Below are 19,842 nucleotides of genomic sequence, written 5' to 3'. Positions count from 1 at the left end.
CAATTGGTTGCTTGAGAAAACACAGGGCTTTTTAAAAAAAATATCAGGAACGCAGTTCCAGCTGGCTTGGCATTAGGCGGTGTGGCCTAATATGCAAATGAGTTCCTTCTGGACTTTTTCTACCAAAAATCCCTGAGGAAACATAATTCAGATGTACATGGCAACTGTTGGCAGACCCTTTTTTAGCAGGTAGAGCCTTGGTATGTGTAAAGATGTGTGGACTGAAACCCCTGATTTATAAGGGTTTTTTTAAAAAAAAACAGTATTTGCTGGATGTTGTTAAGCTATTTTAAGAATGAATGCCTAGATATCTGACCAGCTTCATTAGTAAAGGTTGTTTTATGACAATGTCTCCATTACTTATTTTAGTTATTTATATTATTTATAGTCTGCCTTACTTTTTACTGGTGGCACTTTCACACACACTAAAAATGTACTTTCAATTCACTTTCAGTGCATTTTGCAACTGGATTTGTCTATATGGAATGACAAAATCCACTTGCAAACGGTCACTGAAGTGAATTGAAGCTGCATTATTTAGTATGTGTGAAAGTGACCTGGATCTCATTTCAGATTATACACAGTGAGTCAGTACAATCAACAAAATGGTATATTCAAAGAAACAATGCATTAGGAGAAGCCCACTAGAAAGAACTGAAGCATAACTTATTTAATAACATGACACACTAAGCGGCTACTGCGTGGCAGAAATTTGACACTCCTGACACACAGCAATCTCTATATAAATCATTTTGTACAATGCAACTCTATTACCTGTGCAGAAAAGCCCTATTGAATACCGTAATATAGTTTTCAATAGTTTGTGGAAATCCAGGAGAGTGAGAGCCTTCTTGATCAACTCAGGAAGACCATCCATAAGGTGGGACCCACAATGGAGAAAACACATGTATGGACAGTTATTGTTTTAACCCATTTTAAAATAAAGACATTTGCAATGAAATCCTATGTAGAGTTATATCTTCTAAGACAAGAGGAGTGAATGGATCATTATATGTGAGGCTTCCCGTGAGAAGTGTTCCAAAACTTAGCTAGTAAAGACTTCTGCTACAGGATTACTGATTTACACCAGTATGATCATATAACACTGGTGCTTCATCAAGTTCACTTGTTAACTATTTGTTTTCAGGCACAATTCAGAGAAATTCATTGACATCACACAGGAAGTGACATCATTGTACAAGTGCCTAACAGTATTTGGGCAAAAACTATGGTAAAACTGGCATCTGCTACAGAATTTTTGCCCAGATACCACAGTATTACCCAGAAATTGCAGGTGTGATGACATCAGTTCCTGTGTGATACTGACAATGTGCCCTGGGCCTTTCTCACTCTACAGGTAAATCCCTCCATTGACCAGCTGTTGAATTTCTCAGTTGCTGTTTTAACTAGAACAAAATAGGAGTCAATTGCACCTTTAAGACCAACAGTTTTATTCAGAACGTAAGCTTTCGTGTGCTCTCTAAGCACACTTCATCAGACGAGCAATCTGGCACAGTGAGAAGAGCCATACATAGCTGGTAGGCAGTGGCTCAGAATGCGAAATGGTACAGATTTAAGAACCAAAGACAGTGAAGCAAAATTATCTGGTAAAATGGTACAAATATAAGATTCAATGACAGAATAGTAAAATTAACAAATTGAGCAAACCTTTGATCTGATTAGCATGAGCATGCGAAAGCAACAAAACAGCAGTATGTCAAAATGTGAGAGTGTCTGGCAGTGACTCTATTGCTATGAACGTGGGCCAAAAGGAAGGAATAATTATGTTTTCCCATCCAACTAACTCACCTTTAAACATGCAACATAGGAGAAAAATACATTAAAAATTAGTGGGAGGTGGGTTCAATGTATGTAATAGGATAAGCAATCAATATCCCTGTTTGAGTGTGTCAATACAGCTAAAAGAGAAATACATTGGATAGTGATGTTCTAGTCCACCTAATTTACTTTTTAACATGTAAACGTCATTCTAGTTTGCCATAGAAAAAAAGAGTACAATAAAATATAGTGAAAATGAGTAAAGTATATGTAATGAGATAAACAGCCAATATCCCTGTTTTGAGTATGTCAATACAAAAAAATTATTCTGATACACAATTCTAAAAGAGAAACATTAGAATACTGTGGATATATAACTATACTCAGTGAGAGTGGGTTTAGCATCTGTAATGAGATAAACCCCCCCCCCCAATATCCCTGTTTAGTCCTGGGGAGGTGTTTGTTCCAAGTTTCATAATAATTTGTAATTCAGCAGTTTCTCTCTCCATTCTGTTCTTGAAGTTCCTTTGCAGTAAAACAGCTGCTTTGAGGTCACACATTGAATGCTTTGGAAGGTTAAAATGTTCCCCCACAGGTTTCTCAGTTCGGTAATTCCTGATGTCAGATTTGTGTCCATTTATCCTTTTTTAAATTCTGTATGCTTATATGTTGGAAGACATATTGGGAATTTTGAAATGGCAGGATATAAATATTTTAAACAAACTGGTAAGCTATGCAGTGATAAGTCGAACTAGACTATCATGTCAGCACTGGAACTCCTGTTCCAAGACTGAGTTTCAGTTTAAAAAAAAATTGTTATGAGCATCATAAATCCTGACAACTGGGCAGGGTAGGTTTGAAAGCACTCATTAGAATAACAATTGGAGGTAATTAGGCATGCTATGTTCCTGCAGTCTTTAATGGCAAGTGCTAATTAAAAGAGAAGGCTCGTAAAATCTTTGAGACACTGTAGTTTAGCCACAGTGTTGCATTCTGGCCCCCGGCTTTACTAGTAATTATGTGCCTTGTTCTTACTCATCAGATAGTTGCTCAACGGAAGCGCTCAATATGAACACTGCAGACAATGGAGTTGGTGGCCTTTGTGCAATATGTGGAGACAGAGCGACGGGCAAGCATTATGGTGCTTCCAGTTGTGATGGGTGCAAGGGTTTCTTCCGACGCAGCATACGCAAGAATCATGTTTACACCTGCAGGTATGAGGCACATCAGATTTAGGGAATATAATATTTAGTTATTAGATTCTCAGAGAGCAATAAGGAATTGTGGGAAGGAGGAGAGTGTGGATGTCTCCAAGACTACTAAGCCCAGGGAAAAGTTAGTAGCTTCCTGTTCAGCCTCAGAAATCTAGTATTACAGTACAATTGTCCAATAGCCCTGATGGGTGTTGCGCTGCAAGAAAAACATTGTTATAATTTTGTATCTAGGGTTTGGTAGGGAAGCTTTACCATTTATTGCTGATTTTCAGGTACAAAACCCTTTTTTTGGGGGGGGGGGGGCGGGGGGTTTGAGGATCTGGAATTTCAAGACCATTGTTTTCAATTGGCAAACCAATTTGAGAGTATAGCACAACTATTTTTAAAGGCACCAAATCTGTGCAGTACATAGTCCTCGCTTTAATCTAAGGACCCCCTAAATTTCAATTGAATGGACAAATATGTTCAGTTTTACTAGGTGCATTTCTGTTTCCTGTGGAGAAAAATGGCACCAGCTTGGCAGGATAATGCTGTTTGCTGCTGTTGTTTTTTTAATTCCTTCTGGATCTGGTTTCTTTATGTACTCTTACAGTGACTGACACTTTTTTTTCAAGATTTCCACTGAAAACTCTGCATTTCCAGTCATTTTATATAGTTCACGGCTTCCTTTCACAAAGAATGGAAGGCTTCATTTGCAGAAAATGGCCCCCTTACCCATCTCTGAAATTTTGAAAATAGTAAGAATTTTTTAAAAAACAAAACAAATAGAACATATATATGTGTATATGACTGCATGTGATGAATCAGTTATACAGTTGCTGAGACACATATCTTCATGCTGGGTGTTCATGATAGGGGTATCTTAATTATTTACCACTACTGTTGAAGGAGTTTCTGATGGGTGCTCACCTTAAAAATTCTTTTTACAGGGCTTGTCTTCAATGGTGATTGGCTGGAAGCACAGATTGCCATTGCCATTGCCATTGCCTGGGAAACCAGGAGAATCAAAAATAAGATGCCTGCTGATAAGTGCCCAAACACACACAAAAATGTTTTTTTCTGGATCTTTTTTATAATGCCTAATTCCCAGATTTGTGCTAGCCATTTTGGAAACCCTGGTAACAACCTGAAACAGTGATGTTTGTGTATATTTCAGTTTGGTAGTTTTAAGATTCACATCCCTATTGCCAACTGCTGAGGTACAAGTAGGTGAGCAGGAAGCTGATTATCAGCCTCAAAACTAAGGGTCCAGCTACATGTTGCAAAGCTCTTGGTTTGTTGGGGATCAGCACAAGAACTTTGCATCACACGTACATCACATGTGCAACAGTTTTGTGCCTCATACACACACATCAACTTGTTTCTGTTTGCAGCTACAACAGTCAGGGCTTTTTGAATCCTCAGACAGCTCCACAGAGCCATCACTGGCACAACAGATGTACAGGTCAAGCCTCCCTCCCCAAACAGTATTTTTCAGAGCCTGGATATTAGGGAGCTGGCATATATTGGTATTCCTGGTTTCCAAAACTGGTTTGGTATTTGGATCTGTTTTTCATTTGTTTGTTTGTTTTAGGATCCTGATATTTTTTTACTCCATTATTCCTAAATCTTTCTGGAGGGCTTCTGAGAAGCCCAAATGCTGGCTCCACTCCTTGTGAATCCCAAATATTTCCAGGATTTTGGGGACCCATTTACTGGTATCCCAGAAAATTCCAGATGCCATCTGAAAATCTGAATGTATATATTTTAAAAATCAGGGTATTTTTTTGATATATATTCAGTTTGGGTATATGAACACACATTCCTAATTGGCACCTTTGTAAACATTAAGTTACTAACATGGCTGCACCTAAGTTTCTCAGTGGAACAAATGGCAGCTCTCCTGGGACTGGGGATGTGAAAACAGCAGAGAGGAAAGGCTAAAGCCTGCTTTTAGGGTTGCCAAGTCCAACTCAAAAAATATCTGGGGACTTTGGGGGTGGAGCCAGGAGACTTTGGGGGTGGAGCCAGGAGACATTAGGAGTGGAGCAAAGATCAAGGCTGTGACAAGCATAATTGAACTCCAAAGGGAGTTCTGGCCATACATTTAAAGGGATGGCACACCTTTTCAATTCCTTCCTTCCATAGGAAATAATGAAAGATAGGGGCACCTTCTTTTGGGGCTCATAAAATTGGACCCCCTGGTCCAATCTTTTTGAAACTTGGCGGGTATTTTGGGGAGAGGCACTAGATGCTATGCTGAAAATTTGGTGCCTCTACCCCCCAAAACAGCCCCCCCCCCCAGAGCCCCAGATACCCGCGGATCAATTCTCCATGATTTTCTATGGGAATAAATCTCCATAAGGAATAACAGTTCCCAGCAGACATTTCCCTCCCCTCCCCCCGCTTTCTGATGACCCTGAAGCGGGGGGAGGGCCTCCAAACCGGGGGATCCCCTGCCCCCACCTGGGGATTGGCAACCCTACCTGCTTTCCATAAATTAGAATAGAGTCTGTGTCTGTAAGGCACCCCAAACCCACAGCATATGTGATGCATCGTTCCTCAACAAACATGAGGACTTTCTAAAGTATGCCTGGACTCTAAGTAGTATAGTGAGGAGAGAGAGGTATGCCCTATATGCTGCATGGGAGAGTAGAAAGGGCAGATACTATAACCTCCCCAAAACTATAACATCTTAGGGGCTAAGCTTGTTCTGCTTTCATGGTTTTTAAATCTGACTTTAAGCCCTCCTTCCCCTCCTCCCTCCCTCCCTCCCTCCCTCCCTTCCTTCCTTCCTTCCTTCCTTCCTTCCTTCCTTCCTTCCTTCCTTCCTTCCTTCCTTCCTTCCTTCCTTCCTTCCTTCCTTCCTTCCTTCCTCCCTCCCTCCCTCCCTCCCTCCCTCCCTCCCTCCCTTCCTTCCTTCCTTCCTTCCTTCCTTTTTTTCCTCATACGCAAGACATCTAATTTAATGTACAAATTAATAGTTCTGTACAAATTTGGGAGTTCTGGTTTCACTGCCCTAAGTCAAGTTTGCTGTATGATCTGAGTAATATTGGAAAGGGCAGTGTAAACAAATCTTTCTTTCTATACACTCTGAAATCTTTCTTTCTATAAACTCTTAGCAGCTTGAACAAGCCATTTACTCTTATTTCCTTTAACCTTGCATCCTCTTAACTGACTCTGAACTATTCACACTGTTCTGTGCTTCTGCTGCAAGCTCAGTCCTCATCAAGCCACTTTTAAAAGTTTATTTACAAAACCATATTTTTCTGTATAGGCTGGGGTTTACCTAGAGTACTCTACAGAAACCATTATCCTGCCTTTGGATGTCCTGTTTTTTTAATTTTTGTAATAGGTATTAGCCATCCATTTACTTTTTGATCTTAATCCTTCTATCCCTCCCTACTTCATAATGATATAATGATTTTCATAATTTAATGCAGGATAAAGATGGATATGAAATAATGAGCAAGCCAAGTTTTCTCCCAGCTTTGCAAGTTACATGAGATGAAGAGAGGATCGGTTATATTGAGATGAAGAGAGGATCAGTTGTTCTGAGTTTTTTCCTAAAAACCCTGTGTAAATCTATCCTTTTATGTGTTCATCCTTTGTCCATTTTAATGGAAATACTGTAAAAACAGCTGCAATGCATTGATGATGTTTTGATGATGTCACGTGTGGCTAGCTAACCCATTGCCATGGTGTATGGTCAACTTTTGTTACAAACTCACAGCTTTGGTTCTGGAGAAGAAAAATTATGTAACTGCCTAATTTTCATTATAGGGCTGCCTCAGTTTGCCACCTTGCTTCAGATGCCGTTTGATAAGTGATGTGTCTTGAGTGAAAGCAGTCGCTGCTTAAAGACAAGGGTGCTCATGATACCAGAGTTTCATGATTAGAATTTCTCTAGCTTAAAAAAAAAAAACAGCTCCCCATTTCTTTGAAAATTAGAGATGTGTCACAGAGGAGGAAGTTTAACTTTCCCTTACATGAAAGAAGCTGCATTCGGCTCTGTGAGAAGAAAAAGGCAGATATGATGCTCTTCCTCCCCATGGAGCTAACAGCAGCATCTGTGTGCAGCTCCAAAATGGGTCAAATAACCACACCTGTGATAGGTTCATCCTAGGAAAATGGCATGTGGGGAGGCAGAAGTCCCTCCTCACCCCACATCATGATGCTGAGCTGAATCAGCACCTTGCAACACTTTTTAAAAAGTTCCCTGCAGCTTCTGAGTTCTCACTAAATGTGTACTTTAATGTGTGTACTTTAGTCCTTTAAAGGGCTATATAAACTGTGGAAAAGACACAGGAGGAAACAATTAAATGCTCTTCTTGCAATACCTCTTGATCAAAGCACCTCATAGCAGCCTCCTAGGTGTGCTAGTGAGATGTTTTTGATATACACACGCACGCACACCCACCTACAAGATTACAGATCTTTTGTATCACCTGAAGTTTAGCATTTAGACATGTGATTCAGAGAATCCCACCCAGGAACTTCCATCATGAAGGAAATGGTCCCTTTACTCATGTCTCATATCACATACCTTTATCTTTTCAGCAGTCCACTGTATAATGCAGCAAAAGTTCTTCACTGAACAGTAGTTGGTGCATTAGACACTGAGCTGCTTTTTTCAGCAGTCATTTATAATTCTGGGCCAAACTATTTCTTTTGCAAATGACAGCCAATGTAGATTTTGATCTTTGGCTGTTGCTCTGCTAGCAACATCCACTTTGAGGCTCCTCATTGCCTTACTGTCCCCTGTTTTATTCTTAGTCCCCATATCGCTGTTATTTTTTTTCCCTCCCAAAGTATTACTCAGTCTGTTGCTACAAGGTGCCCTCTGGCACTTTCTTTTATCTCGTTCTCATTTTTCAAGAAGGTTGCCTAGGACTGCTGCCAAGGTTAAAAGGTACCCTCTCCTGCTATTACTATCACTTGACTTAGGTCTCGCTTTCAAGATCTTCTGTTATCTTGAGACTTTCTGCCCCAGATTTATCTCTGTCTATCTGTTAATATTGAAATCACTGCAACTATAGTGTGAATCGCTGTGCACTCAGTTTCAGACATGATGCCTGTGGTAGGTTTTTAATCTCAAGCAATTTAATAGCCCAGTCTCCTATCAATCTGCTAAACTCAGTGGCTCAGGATGCTGCATCACAACAACTTAAGTGATGATTTGACCTTGGTAAGCTGAGAAGAGCCATCCTGGTCCTGTTCTGGCTATGGCTACACTTACCTCCAGTCCCTTCGATATTTGGAATATCTGTGTTATTGTTTCTTACTCTTTATGAGCCAGATCAACAGCTGTCATTAGGAGGCGGCTGTGGTCAAGGCTTAGGGGTCAGCAACCTTTTTTCAAGTGAAGAGCTAAACTATGCCACATTTCACAGTAAGAGATCAAACAGCCAACATAAGACAGTTACCAAGGTGATGCATATAAAAACATTTGAACAGTTAAAAACAGCATTTAAAATAATAAATCAGTTCAATAAAAACAAACAATGCCAGAATCAGGGATGAGAGCTAATAATGGTTTTTGGGTGTGTGTACCAAACAAAATAACAAAGGTATCCTCTCCACACACTGGTGGAAGGCACCGATAGAGGGAGACAGATGAATCTTCCTGTGGAAGGAGTTCCAAAGTTATGCTACTACAACTGAGAAGGCTGTTTCTTGAGTTGCCACTTTTCTAGCCTCAGATGGTGGAGGCAACCAAAGCAGGACCTCTGATGATGACCAGAGTGAACAGGTAGTTTCCATCATTTGTTGACAAGTGACAAGTCGATTAATAATCCATAACGCTTCTTCAGCCCAGGCACGTTGATGTGAGTCCTTTATTAGGAAGTAGCACACGCAAGATCCCACAACATGTAGTAAATATATTAATTTAGGAGGGATGGTGGCTCAGTGGCAGAGCATCTGCTTGGTAAGCAGAAGGTCCCAGGTTCAATCCCTGGCATCTCCAAAAGAGGGTTCAGGCAAATAGGTGTGAAAAACCTCAGCTTGAGACCCTGGAGAGCCGCTGCCAGTCTGAGAAGACAATACTGACTTTGATGGACCAAGGGTCTGATTCAGTATAAGACAGCTTCATATGTTCAAGCCTGCATGATTGTTTTACTGCACTGGCATAAATCTGTATATGGTTTGCATTTGGATTTCTGAGAATGGATTACTGGCAACCAGGGCTTTTTTGTAGAACAAGCCCAGCAGGAACGCATTTGCATATTAGACCACACCCCCTGACTTCACCATTGTTTCACACAAGGCTTCTTTTGTAGAAAAATTCCAGCAGGAGCTCATTTGCATATTATGTCATGCCCCCTGATGCCAAGTCAGCCAGAACTGTGTTCCTGTGCATTCCTGCTCAAAAAAAGCCTTGCTGACAACAGTTCACCCTTTCTGTAAAGCATCTCTGAGAAACTCTTTAGTCCTGCAGAACCTTTGTCTGTTGTTCCCTTCACACGCTGGTTGTCCTAGCATTCCAGTTCCTGCCCAATATACCTTAGCTTAAAGATTTCATTTTCTTCTTAAACAGCCATATCTGTGTTCCTGCTGAGTCACATTTGGTCAGAACCATAGACTGAACACCCCAGTGTGACAAACCTTGTACAAGATTGCAAGGCATTCACTGGTGCATCTGTGCTTCAGGATATAGAATTTTCCTGATGTGAGGGTCTCACTTCTGTCCTTCCACCAGCATAATGGAGAAATTATAGGAGTTTATAAGATTATGCAAGGACAATACTTCTTCATGAAACACATAAATAATAAGTACTTTAACTGTTTGCAAAACTGCTATTTTAAAATTAGGCATATATAATTTCCTTTTCTTTTATTCCCTTAGAAGCTCATTGATTTACAAATCTTGAGCAGCAGAGAAATTTTGTGTCTTCATTTTTTGGACTGAAGGGATAAAAGGACTAAGACAAATTTTGCTACTGCCAATGTAATCTTAGATCATTAAGTCAAAGCAAATAAAACAGAGATTGCGAAGTATAGGGAGGTACCTGATCCATAATAAGTGGCTTAATATAGTAACCCCCAATATTCTCAAAAGACATATCTAGGGTTGCCAATCCCCAGTTGGGGACAAGGGATCCACTGGTTTGGAGACTCTCCCCCCTTCAGGGTTATCAGAAAGTGGGGCAGGGATATCTATTGAGCACTTTATTATACCCTATGGAGACCAGTCCCCATAGGGTATAATTGAGAATTGATTTGTGGGTATCTGGGATTCTGGGGGCTGTTTTTTTTTAAGGTAGAGGCACCAAATTTTCGGCATAGCATCTGGTGGCTCTCCTCAAACCCTCTCCTCCAATTTTCAAAAAGAGGATTCAGTTTTATGAGCTCCCAAAACAGGTGCCCCCCATTCTCAATTATTTCCAATTGAAGGAAGGGATTTAAAAGTGATGGACAGAACTCTCTTCAGAATTCAATCATGCTTGTCACAACCTTGCTCCTGGTTCCACTCCCAAAGTCATCAAATATTTCCTGTGTCAGACCTGGCAACCCTAGATGTATCTAACTTGTGCATTGTTGTAATGATTTTTATTGTTTTTATAAACTGTGGAAAGCCCCAAAGAATTTTAGGACTCAGTCTACATATAATAAATAAATCAACTGCTACAAAATCTCAAGGTGTGGTTGGAAACACAATGCCTTTTCTGTAATGGCACTCACTGGTACTGAGTATAGGCAGCTTTTTTCAGGACTGTTCCAAGTCCTGTGCTGACATACCCATTCAACCAGGGAAAGAGAAACCCACAGGAACAGCTTCAAGGGGATTCGCAGAGGGAATGGATGGAAACTGGTGCAACCTGTGCAATGAGTCCTGATACCTTTTTAAAAAAACAAACAAATAAAAAAGCCCTGGTTAGAGAATACATGCTATGACAGCCTTGTTGATGTTAGGCAGATCTGGGGCCAAAACTAGAGGCTGAATTATAAGTCACAGTAGCTGTGCATCCATTCCATGGCCACCAACACCATTTTAGAAGCCTCTGTGGTTTTTAAAGATTGCCATGAAGCCTCAAACTGGATAGGGTGTGTGGTGTTGTGGCCGCAGGAGCTCTTGTCCAGCACCCCCCCTCCTGTGCCTTTCAGGTGCAGAAAGAGCACCTGGTCAGATTGGGGCCTCACAGCAGTTTTGAAAGAACTACATCTGCTTCTAAAATGTGTCAGCAGTCATAGAATGGACCCATAGCCACTGTCATGTGTAGTTGGGCCCTAGGAAAGGATTGTTGTATTCATGATGACCTTTATGCATCCTAATAACATCTGCTTGACTAATGTAGTAAATGAGCAGTAAAATAGTCAGGCATTTATTCAGATCCAGCAAGGTTCTTTTCATGTTTTTTTAAAAAATTCTGATCAGGCAGGATAGGATGAATCTATAAACGAGTCATCCTAAACATTCATTAAATCAGAAGCACAATTTATATGCTCTGCTTTTGCAAAATGATGAATAACCTAATGGGATTTTACTTGCCCATCACAAGGAATTATTCCTTTTAGAAGAATGGCAAAGAAAAATGTTTCAGGACTGATTAAAGAAGTACCAGCGAAGGGTGATAGCTGAAGACATTGTTTTGACAGTGCCCATTAATTGTTTCAGTTGTGCTAATCAGGATCTCTCTGTATTTTTGTGCTCTAATATATTTACCCTCGATTCTGTCCGACAGATTTAGCCGGCAATGTATTGTTGATAAGGACAAGAGAAATCAATGCAGATACTGTCGTTTAAAAAAGTGTTTCCGTGCTGGGATGAAGAAGGAAGGTAACATTTTTTAAAACCTCCCTTTCAGAGAAAAACAGTTTATATCAATTAGTAGGAAATAAAATCTACAAGCAAATAACTAATGTGTGTATGTATGAGTGTGAATGTGTGTGTGACTTTTTTTGAGCAGGAACACACAGGAATGCTGTTCCGGCTGGCTTGGCCAGGGCTCCGGCTCAAAAAAAGGTCTGCGGCAGAGGGAAGGTGCTAGGCAGCCACACACTGACAGACTGTGCACTCTGTCCTTTCCACCACCTCCAGCCTCCAATGGGCTTGCGAAGAGAGTGAGAAATGTGGAGCTGCCCACAAGTGCTCCCTCCCGGGAGAAGCTGGGTCTGCCATTGCCCACTCTACTGCATGTGGCTCTCTCTTTCTGGCCATGATTTGGTGGGGGGGACAAGAACTGTCTCTGGGCTGTGTGAGAATACACATCCATGAAATGCAGCTGATGGCACTGTACTGTTCTGTGTCAATATGCAGAAAGTAACCTCCTGATGGTAGAGGGTATGGCCTAATATGCAAATGAGTTCCTGCTGAGCTTTTCCTACAAAAAAAGCCATATCTGTCTGTCTTTCTGTCATGCCTATGAAAAAAGCGACTTTTTGCCACAATAGAAATATGTCTCTAATGTCATTGCTGTGTAATTTATGTTTGATTAATGCTAAGATTTGAGATAAGGATGATTTTTTAAATTTAAAAATGATGTCTTCTGCTAGTATTATTTAAAATTGAATAAAAATGTAAAAGTAGAAAGTAAATTGAGTAAGAATGAGTAACTGTCTTCAAGGCAATCAGCAATATTAGTAAAATTGAACTAGCAAGATCCAAATGTTAGTGTTAGTATACAATGTCCAAGTAGCCTTGGATGAGTCAGTCTCTCATGGCTTTTTCAGTTGACTTGTCAGGATGCAAAGAGTCATTGGTGTAACCAGTTTGTGTCTGTGTAAATAAATTAAAACTGCTCTGTTCATGTGTAGGTTTGGCTCTCAGTGGTTATCATTAAACATTATGAAACACGCACACACAAAAGGGTACTATTTGTGATATCATTAAATGGAGTTTAATCATAAGGAAATCCAGTGTTCTTTGAATAAAAGAGAAACATATAGTCCCTGGTATGTGTTTGATTCAGTGATTTTTTTTGCATAAATTAAAATGGCTTTAAAAAAAAACACAAATACCCCATCTTCCCAGTTGAAATGTTCCCTGTTACCTGATTGTCACAGATAAATATGGTAGTAATGCCCAACCTAGTAGTAGACTAGGGAAGAAGATTCTCAAGGTAGATTTGAATAACTATAAGTAGAAACATCATCAGCTGAACTTTGGACTATCAATACTCAATTACATCTGTTCTGTTTGTTCTCTGTGTGGGGGAATGAGTGAGGAACTGCTTCATGTTTACTTCCTCAAATGAGCCTTTGCTTTGTATGGCAAACAGTATGAGCTTTTTCACACAGCCTACGTATTCTGGTATGGAAGCTGGTCAGTTACTGAACAGTAATGGGTTTCTGCTGGCATTTCAGACAGACCCGACTCAGTAACTGACTGCTACCGGAAGACTCTCACCTTTTCACACAGTCCCGCGGCTGTCCGGGTAGTGAGGCATGCCTGAGTCATTACTAACAAAGAGCAGCTTCTTCCAGTTTTCAACCCCTTCTTCTGGGTTGAAATCGGTATGAAGCACTGTGTGAAATGTCCAGTATCTAATCCGGGAGCAGTTTTTGCGCCCTTTTCTGCCCGCCGGCGTGCCATCTCCGGCTTTTTTTTTTTTAACGTTGCTGGGATCGCTATAGCGACGTCTCACAACAGTGCCCCCATAGGGATGCCTGGGCTCCATTGAGATGCCAGAGATCGCCACTGCTGAAACTTGGTAACAGGTGGCCCATTGGATACACAGTTCAAGCGGGAGATCAGGGCACCAGGCGTTGGTCTGTCACCTGTTGCTATCACTTGCATGCCAACACGGGAGTCAGGGGAATGTGATTGGTTTGTAGGTTTCTATGAGGCACATTTTTTTTTGGGGGGGGGAGGCTGTTGCCACCTGGAGATGGGTTGCCCATAGGCCAGCAGGTTTCAGCGGGAGAACAGACCAACAGTGATTGGTGAGATAGATGTTGCTAACCTAGCCTGATGTGCACCCATCCATGCCTACAGGCTATTGGCTGGAAAGTGACTTATGCCAAGCTGCAGCAGCTATAAATGTCAGGGGGGAAGCCACATATTTCTGTGGGTTGTAGTTGGTGAGCGGATTGTCTGGTTTATTAGGTTGGTGAGTGGTTGTCAGGAATTGTGAGGAGGATGAGTGAGTCAAGAGGTGTAGTTTGGAGTGAGCAGGAGATTCTGGAACTCCTAGCAGTATGGGGAGATGATGAAATCCAAAAAGTCTCAATATTGTTGTGATGGAAACCATGACTATTACAACAATAGAACTAATAGAACAATAACCTTCCACACAAACCATCTGTCTTACCAATCACTATTGGTCTGTTCTCCTGCTGAAACCTGCTGCCCTATGGGCAACCCCTCTCCAGGTGGCAACAGCCCCCCCGCAAAAAAAAATGTGCTTCAGAGTCACCTACAAACCAATCTCATTCTCCTGACTCCTGTGTGGGCATGGAAGTGATAGCAACAGGTGACAGACCAATGCCTGCTGCCCTGATCTCCTGCTTGAACTGTGTATCCAATGGGGCACCTGTTACCAAGTTTCAGCAGCGGCGATCTCTAGCATCTCAATGGAGCCCAGGCATCCCTAAGGTGGTGCTGTTGTGAGACGTCGCTATAGCGTTTTCGCTATCGCGCTATAGCGATCCCAGCGACGTTCAAAAAAAAAAAAAAGCTGGAGATCACGTAGGCGAAAACGGCTGGTGCTGGTGGAAGCGAGATAAAAGCGGAACAATGTGAAATGGCTTGATTCAATCATGGAACCCTATCGGGAAAAATACCATGCGTCTCAAAACTCCCATCCCTGTCTCGGATTACTGCAAGGCAGCACAATACCGACTCCCTTCTGGTTTCCACTGGTAAGTGTGAAAAGGCCCTTAGTTATAAAATATTTATTTGAAGATCCATTTTTATGCATTAGCCATCATGGACTTAAAATGTCCTTCAGAGTCTGTCTGGATCCACCAAACTTGTCACAGTCCCATCCTATATGCTAATTTGCCACCAAGATTCCTAGTACAGGAGATGTGTTAATTAGTTTAGGTAAGTGGATTAGAACATTGACACTTCCTTTGGATCTTCCTAATATTTTAACTATTTGGTCTAGCATAAACCAGGATGAGGTTATAGCTGTATGATTCAGGCACTTGTAAACTTCTCCTTGACATGAGCCACATCCTATCTCAGAATGGGAGAAAGGGGTATAATATAATCATGCTCTGAAATAATTAAGGATGCCCAGACACCTGCCATTTTTATTCTCTTCCACAAGTGGTGATTGGACAGCCACAATTAACGGACTGTTGGCTGTACCCAACCTGTTCACATCAAGTTGAAAGAACAGACTACTTGTAGCCATCAAAATGCTATTGCCAGCTGATTTGGAATTAGCTTTTGATCACCTCCTCTGTACCCAGCAAAGGTTTTTTTGAGTGGAGGGGGAATCAGGAGCCAACTTCCAGCGATTCAACTGGATCAGGTTCTTCTGTTTTCCTTTCCTGTTAACTTTGCTGACTGGAGACTTGCTTAGATACAGCAAATTTAGGGGGTGTGATCAGAATCCCAGCTAATTTCCTTTCTCTTGTTGCCATCTCAAGCTGTCAGCTTGGGCTGCAGAGCTAAGGAGTGAAACAAAGTCTTTCTCCTCTTCCTTTTGCAGTGGTGACCTCAGAAACATTGATTCTGTCTCTACCCAACTTAGATGAGGGGAGACAATATCTTTCTCATCTCCTTTTTGTAATGCAGATGTCAAATGCATTGCTGCTTCAGAATCAGTGCCCACCCAGCTTGGAAGGAACAGCTTGCTACTTCACTATGTGGCTATGTAGAGTCATCACAATCTCCCAATCTGTATGGTGGTGCCAGCAGCAACTGAAAGGGCTCTTCCCACTTAGTGATTTCTTCAGCTGTCATAAAACTATCAAATTTGAATTTGAATCTTAACACCCCAAAAACCTTATTCATTGTGCTAACCTTAATGTTTTGTTAACAGAGCTATGACCCTGATCCAGCAATCCCCTTTATGTTTATAAAGCATCTTGTATACACATGGCAGCCTTGCATATACATTTTCTCTCCTCTCCCTGGCCTGACAGCTTTCATCACCCACTCTAATTCATGCTGGGTTTGAAACATCATCCAATTTTTTTTTTAAGCTAGCAGTGAACTGGAAGCCATTCGTAATAGATTTTTTTGGGGGTGGGGGGGGCGGTGGTGAGCTGCCAGTGAATGCAAGGCTAGACCCAGAGCACCTCCATTCTGGCCTCATATTCTTCATGTTTCACATTCTGTCAACTCTCCAAGCTAAAGAATGTCATTTCATCATATTTTCAGAATAGACTCTTCACATATTAAAAATTCCCAAAACTGACTAGAAGTTCAGATAGATCCAGGTATTGGTATGAAGCAATAGAATGGAGTCCAGTAGCACCTTTAAGACCAACAAAGTTTTATTGCGAACGTAAGCTTACATTGACTAGAAGTTTAGTAAACTTTTCACAGGAATTTGTCATATTAAGTAAAAAAAAAAAAGATCATGTGGCTTTTGATGCAGCTGCACCATTTATGCTAGATGATCAAAGCAGTTAGGTGCTTATCCCTCTGGTATAATTTTATATTTAAAGTATAACTACACAGTGTTGTGTAGCTGCTAGGTTAAGGAATGAATAAAAGACATTTCTCCAGTTAAAGAGACTGGAGCATCATTCTTGATTCACGTCTACATGACCATTTATCACTTAGTGTTTATCACTGTATGACATTTCTTATTATGACCTTAATAAAAGGCCCATCAGTGAATGTCCTTGGCTAAGAATCTAGTGCGCCTTCACTATAAAGTGTGTTCATTCTTCATATAAACTGCAGAACACTATACAGTACACAGAACACATTTTTATTGAAGCATTGGAGCTACCTCTCAACTTCTCTGATGCAGATTGCTTCCCTAAAAATAACAAACGGATCATTGGAAATACAACTGCTGCTCTTATAAAAGGTTATGAGGTTCAGTGTGAAGTAAAGAAATATGTTGATCAGAATTGTGCTTTCTCTCCTTCATATGACCTTGGATATAAAATAGGTTCAGGAAATCTGATGGATACCTTTATTTATCTCTTTCATTTTTCTATTAAAACTCACACCTTATTGCTCTTGCGTTCCACTATACCATTCTCTTGCACTATTTCTCTTCTATACTTTGTCTCCTCAGAACTCTTCTGTTTAATATTGATCTAAGAAATGTCAGTACTATATTCCTTATCACTGGCTGGAAGCAGAAAGCAGTTAATTTTTGAGAAAGTTGAAAGTGATCTGAGAGAACTCACACTGGATGATGCACATGCATTACATGGCTTTTGTCCTTTTGTCATGTGTGGTGAAACACATTTTAGAAACACTACAAAGAGAACTAAGGGTCCGTAGATGCAACAAGTAGCGATCGCCCTTTCATAGCTTGCTCAGCTCTCCTGTTAAATTTGGATCCTTAGAACCACAAGTCCAGGGTGGATTTTCTTATTTGCTTTGTCCCCCCGCCACCCCCAGCAGGCACCTATGATCACAAAAAAGATGCCAGGGATCTGAGATCCTCATAGTGACAATGCACTTGGAAATGGAGCAAAATTGTTCCATCTGTCAGATTCTTACTCCTTACTGCAGTCTTCTGTGCTGTGGAGCATTTTGTCCATGAGGGACCCCAACATTTTGTCCGTGGGAAATCTTGAGGGAAGGAAAGGCAGAGAAAACTTGCCTCTATGAGCACAAAGGATCCAGCCTTTTGTGCAAACACACAGCTAATACCCACTGGAATGCAGGAATGGCATTTATCAGGCAGAATGAATATGATAATATAGATTATATTCCGTATACATTGCCTGGCATCTTATAAGTGAAGACACACGAGAACTCTGTGGGTTCAACTAGTTCATTTATTTAAATGGCTGATCTATATTATTACTCATTAAAATATGTTAACTTGTTTTGACATTAACATTACTCATTAAAATATAGAATCATAGAATCATAGAGTTGGAAGGGACCTCCAGGGTCATCTAATCCAACCCCCAGCACAATGCAGGAAACTCACAAACACCTCCCCCTAAATTCACAGGATCTTCATTGCTGTCAGATGGCCATCCCTCTCTCTCTTGGCTTGGCTTCGCGAACGAAGATTTAAGAAGGGTGCAATAGTCCACGTCTGCTGCAGGCTCGCTGGTGGCTGACAAGACCAATGTGGGACAGGCAGGTCCAGCCACAGTGGCTGCAGGGAAAAGTCTGATTTAGGGTTGGTGCTGTAGCAGTGCGATTCTTCCTCAATCTCCTTTTGTCCTCAAGACCAGCTATGCGTGCATTCTCAAAAGAAGAGACAGCCTGGTGGATGGTGTGCCTCCATGCTTTGCGATCTGAGGCTAGGTCAGACCACTGGTGATGGTTGATGCGACAGGTGCCAAGGGATTTCTTCAAGGAGTCCTTGTACCTCTTCTTTGGTGCCCCTCTATTTCGATGGCCGGTGGAGAGTTCGCCATACAGGGCAATCTTGGGAAGGCGGTGGTTTTCCATCCTAGAAATATGCCCTGCCCAGCGCACTCCAGTGGATGTTGAGGATGGTGCGAAGGCAGCGCTGATGAAAGCGCTCGAGGAGTCGCAGGTGATGACGGTATAAAACCCACGATTCGGAGCCGTAGATGAGGGTTGTCATCACAACCGCTTTGTAAACATTGATCTTTGTGCCTTTTTTCAGATGCTTGTTGCTCCACACCCTTTTGTGCAGTCGGCCAAAAGCATGGTTTGCCTTTTCCAGCCTGTTATCAATCTCCTTGTCGATCTTGGCATCTGAGGAGATGATGCACCCCAGGTAGCTGAACTGCTGGACTGTCTTCAGAACTGATTCACCCACAATGATGCAGGGAGGGTGATAATCTTCCTGGGGTGCAGGCTGGTGGAGAACTTCTGTCTTCTTCAGACTAACTTCTAGGCCGAATAGCTTGGCAGCCTCTGCAAAGCAGGACGTCATATGCTGCAGAGCTGATACCGAGTGGGAGACGAGTGCAGCATCATCAGCAAACAGTAGCTCTCAGATGAGTTTTTCCATTGTCTTGGAGTGGGCCTTTAGACGCCTCAGGTTGAACAGGCTGCCATCGGTGCGGTAGCGGATGTAGACACCATCATCATCATCTAGATCTACTGCGGCTCTTTGAAGCATCATGCTAAAAAAGACCGTAAAGAGAGTTGGCACGAGAACGCAGCCTTGCTTTACACTTGTGCCTATTGGGAAGGGCTCCGAGAGGTCGTTGCAGTGTCTGACTTGGCCTCGCTGGTCTTCATGTAGCTGGATGATCATGCTGAGGAACCTTGGGGGACATCCTAGATGGCCATCCAGCCTCTGTTTAAAAACCTCCAAGGAAGGAGAGCCCACCACCTCTCGAGTTCCACTGAGGAATCGCTCTATCAGGAAGTTCTTCCTAATGTTGAACTGGAAACTCTTTTGATTTAATTTCAACCCATTGGTTCTGATCCTACCTTCTCGGGCCACAGAAAACAATTCCACACCATCATCTACATGACAGACCTTCAAGTACTTGAAGATGGTGATCATATCACCTCTCAGCCGCCTCCTCTCCAGGCTAAATATCCCCAGCTCCTTCAACCTTTCCTCATAGGACTTGGTCTCCAGACCTCTCACCATCTTCATCGCTCTCCTCTGGACCCGTTCCAGCTTGTCTATATCCTTCTTAAAATGTGCCCAAAACTGAACACAATACTCCAGGTGAGATCTTACCAGAGCAGAGTAAAGCGATACCATCACTTCACGAGATGGTACTGTTGATACAGCCCAAAATTGCATTTGCCTTTTTAGCCACCTCATCACACTGTTGACTCATGTTCAGCGTAAGACCCCTAGATCCTTTTTGCACATGCTACTGCTAAGGCAAG

At 41.7% G+C, this 19,842-nt stretch overlaps 1 protein-coding gene across 2 annotated transcripts in view; it reads left to right on the top strand.

Moving 5' to 3' along the window:
• HNF4G (hepatocyte nuclear factor 4 gamma) overlaps positions 1–19,842 on the top strand; it is a 46,800-nt gene that overhangs the window by 6,059 nt on the left and 20,899 nt on the right. For both annotated transcript variants that reach the window (XM_060243622.1, XM_060243623.1), the window contains exons 2-3: positions 2,822–2,993; positions 11,657–11,751. In XM_060243622.1, the coding sequence (XP_060099605.1) occupies positions 2,822–2,993; positions 11,657–11,751 (267 nt within the window). The remainder of the gene's footprint in view (positions 1–2,821; positions 2,994–11,656; positions 11,752–19,842) is intronic.

The sequence above is a fragment of the Heteronotia binoei genome, chromosome 7 (genome assembly GCF_032191835.1).
Source record: "Heteronotia binoei isolate CCM8104 ecotype False Entrance Well chromosome 7, APGP_CSIRO_Hbin_v1, whole genome shotgun sequence".
NCBI classification, from domain to species: domain Eukaryota; kingdom Metazoa; phylum Chordata; class Lepidosauria; order Squamata; family Gekkonidae; genus Heteronotia; species Heteronotia binoei.
Note: the sequence above shows the minus strand (reverse complement) of the source record. Positions and strands in the feature narration are given on the sequence as shown.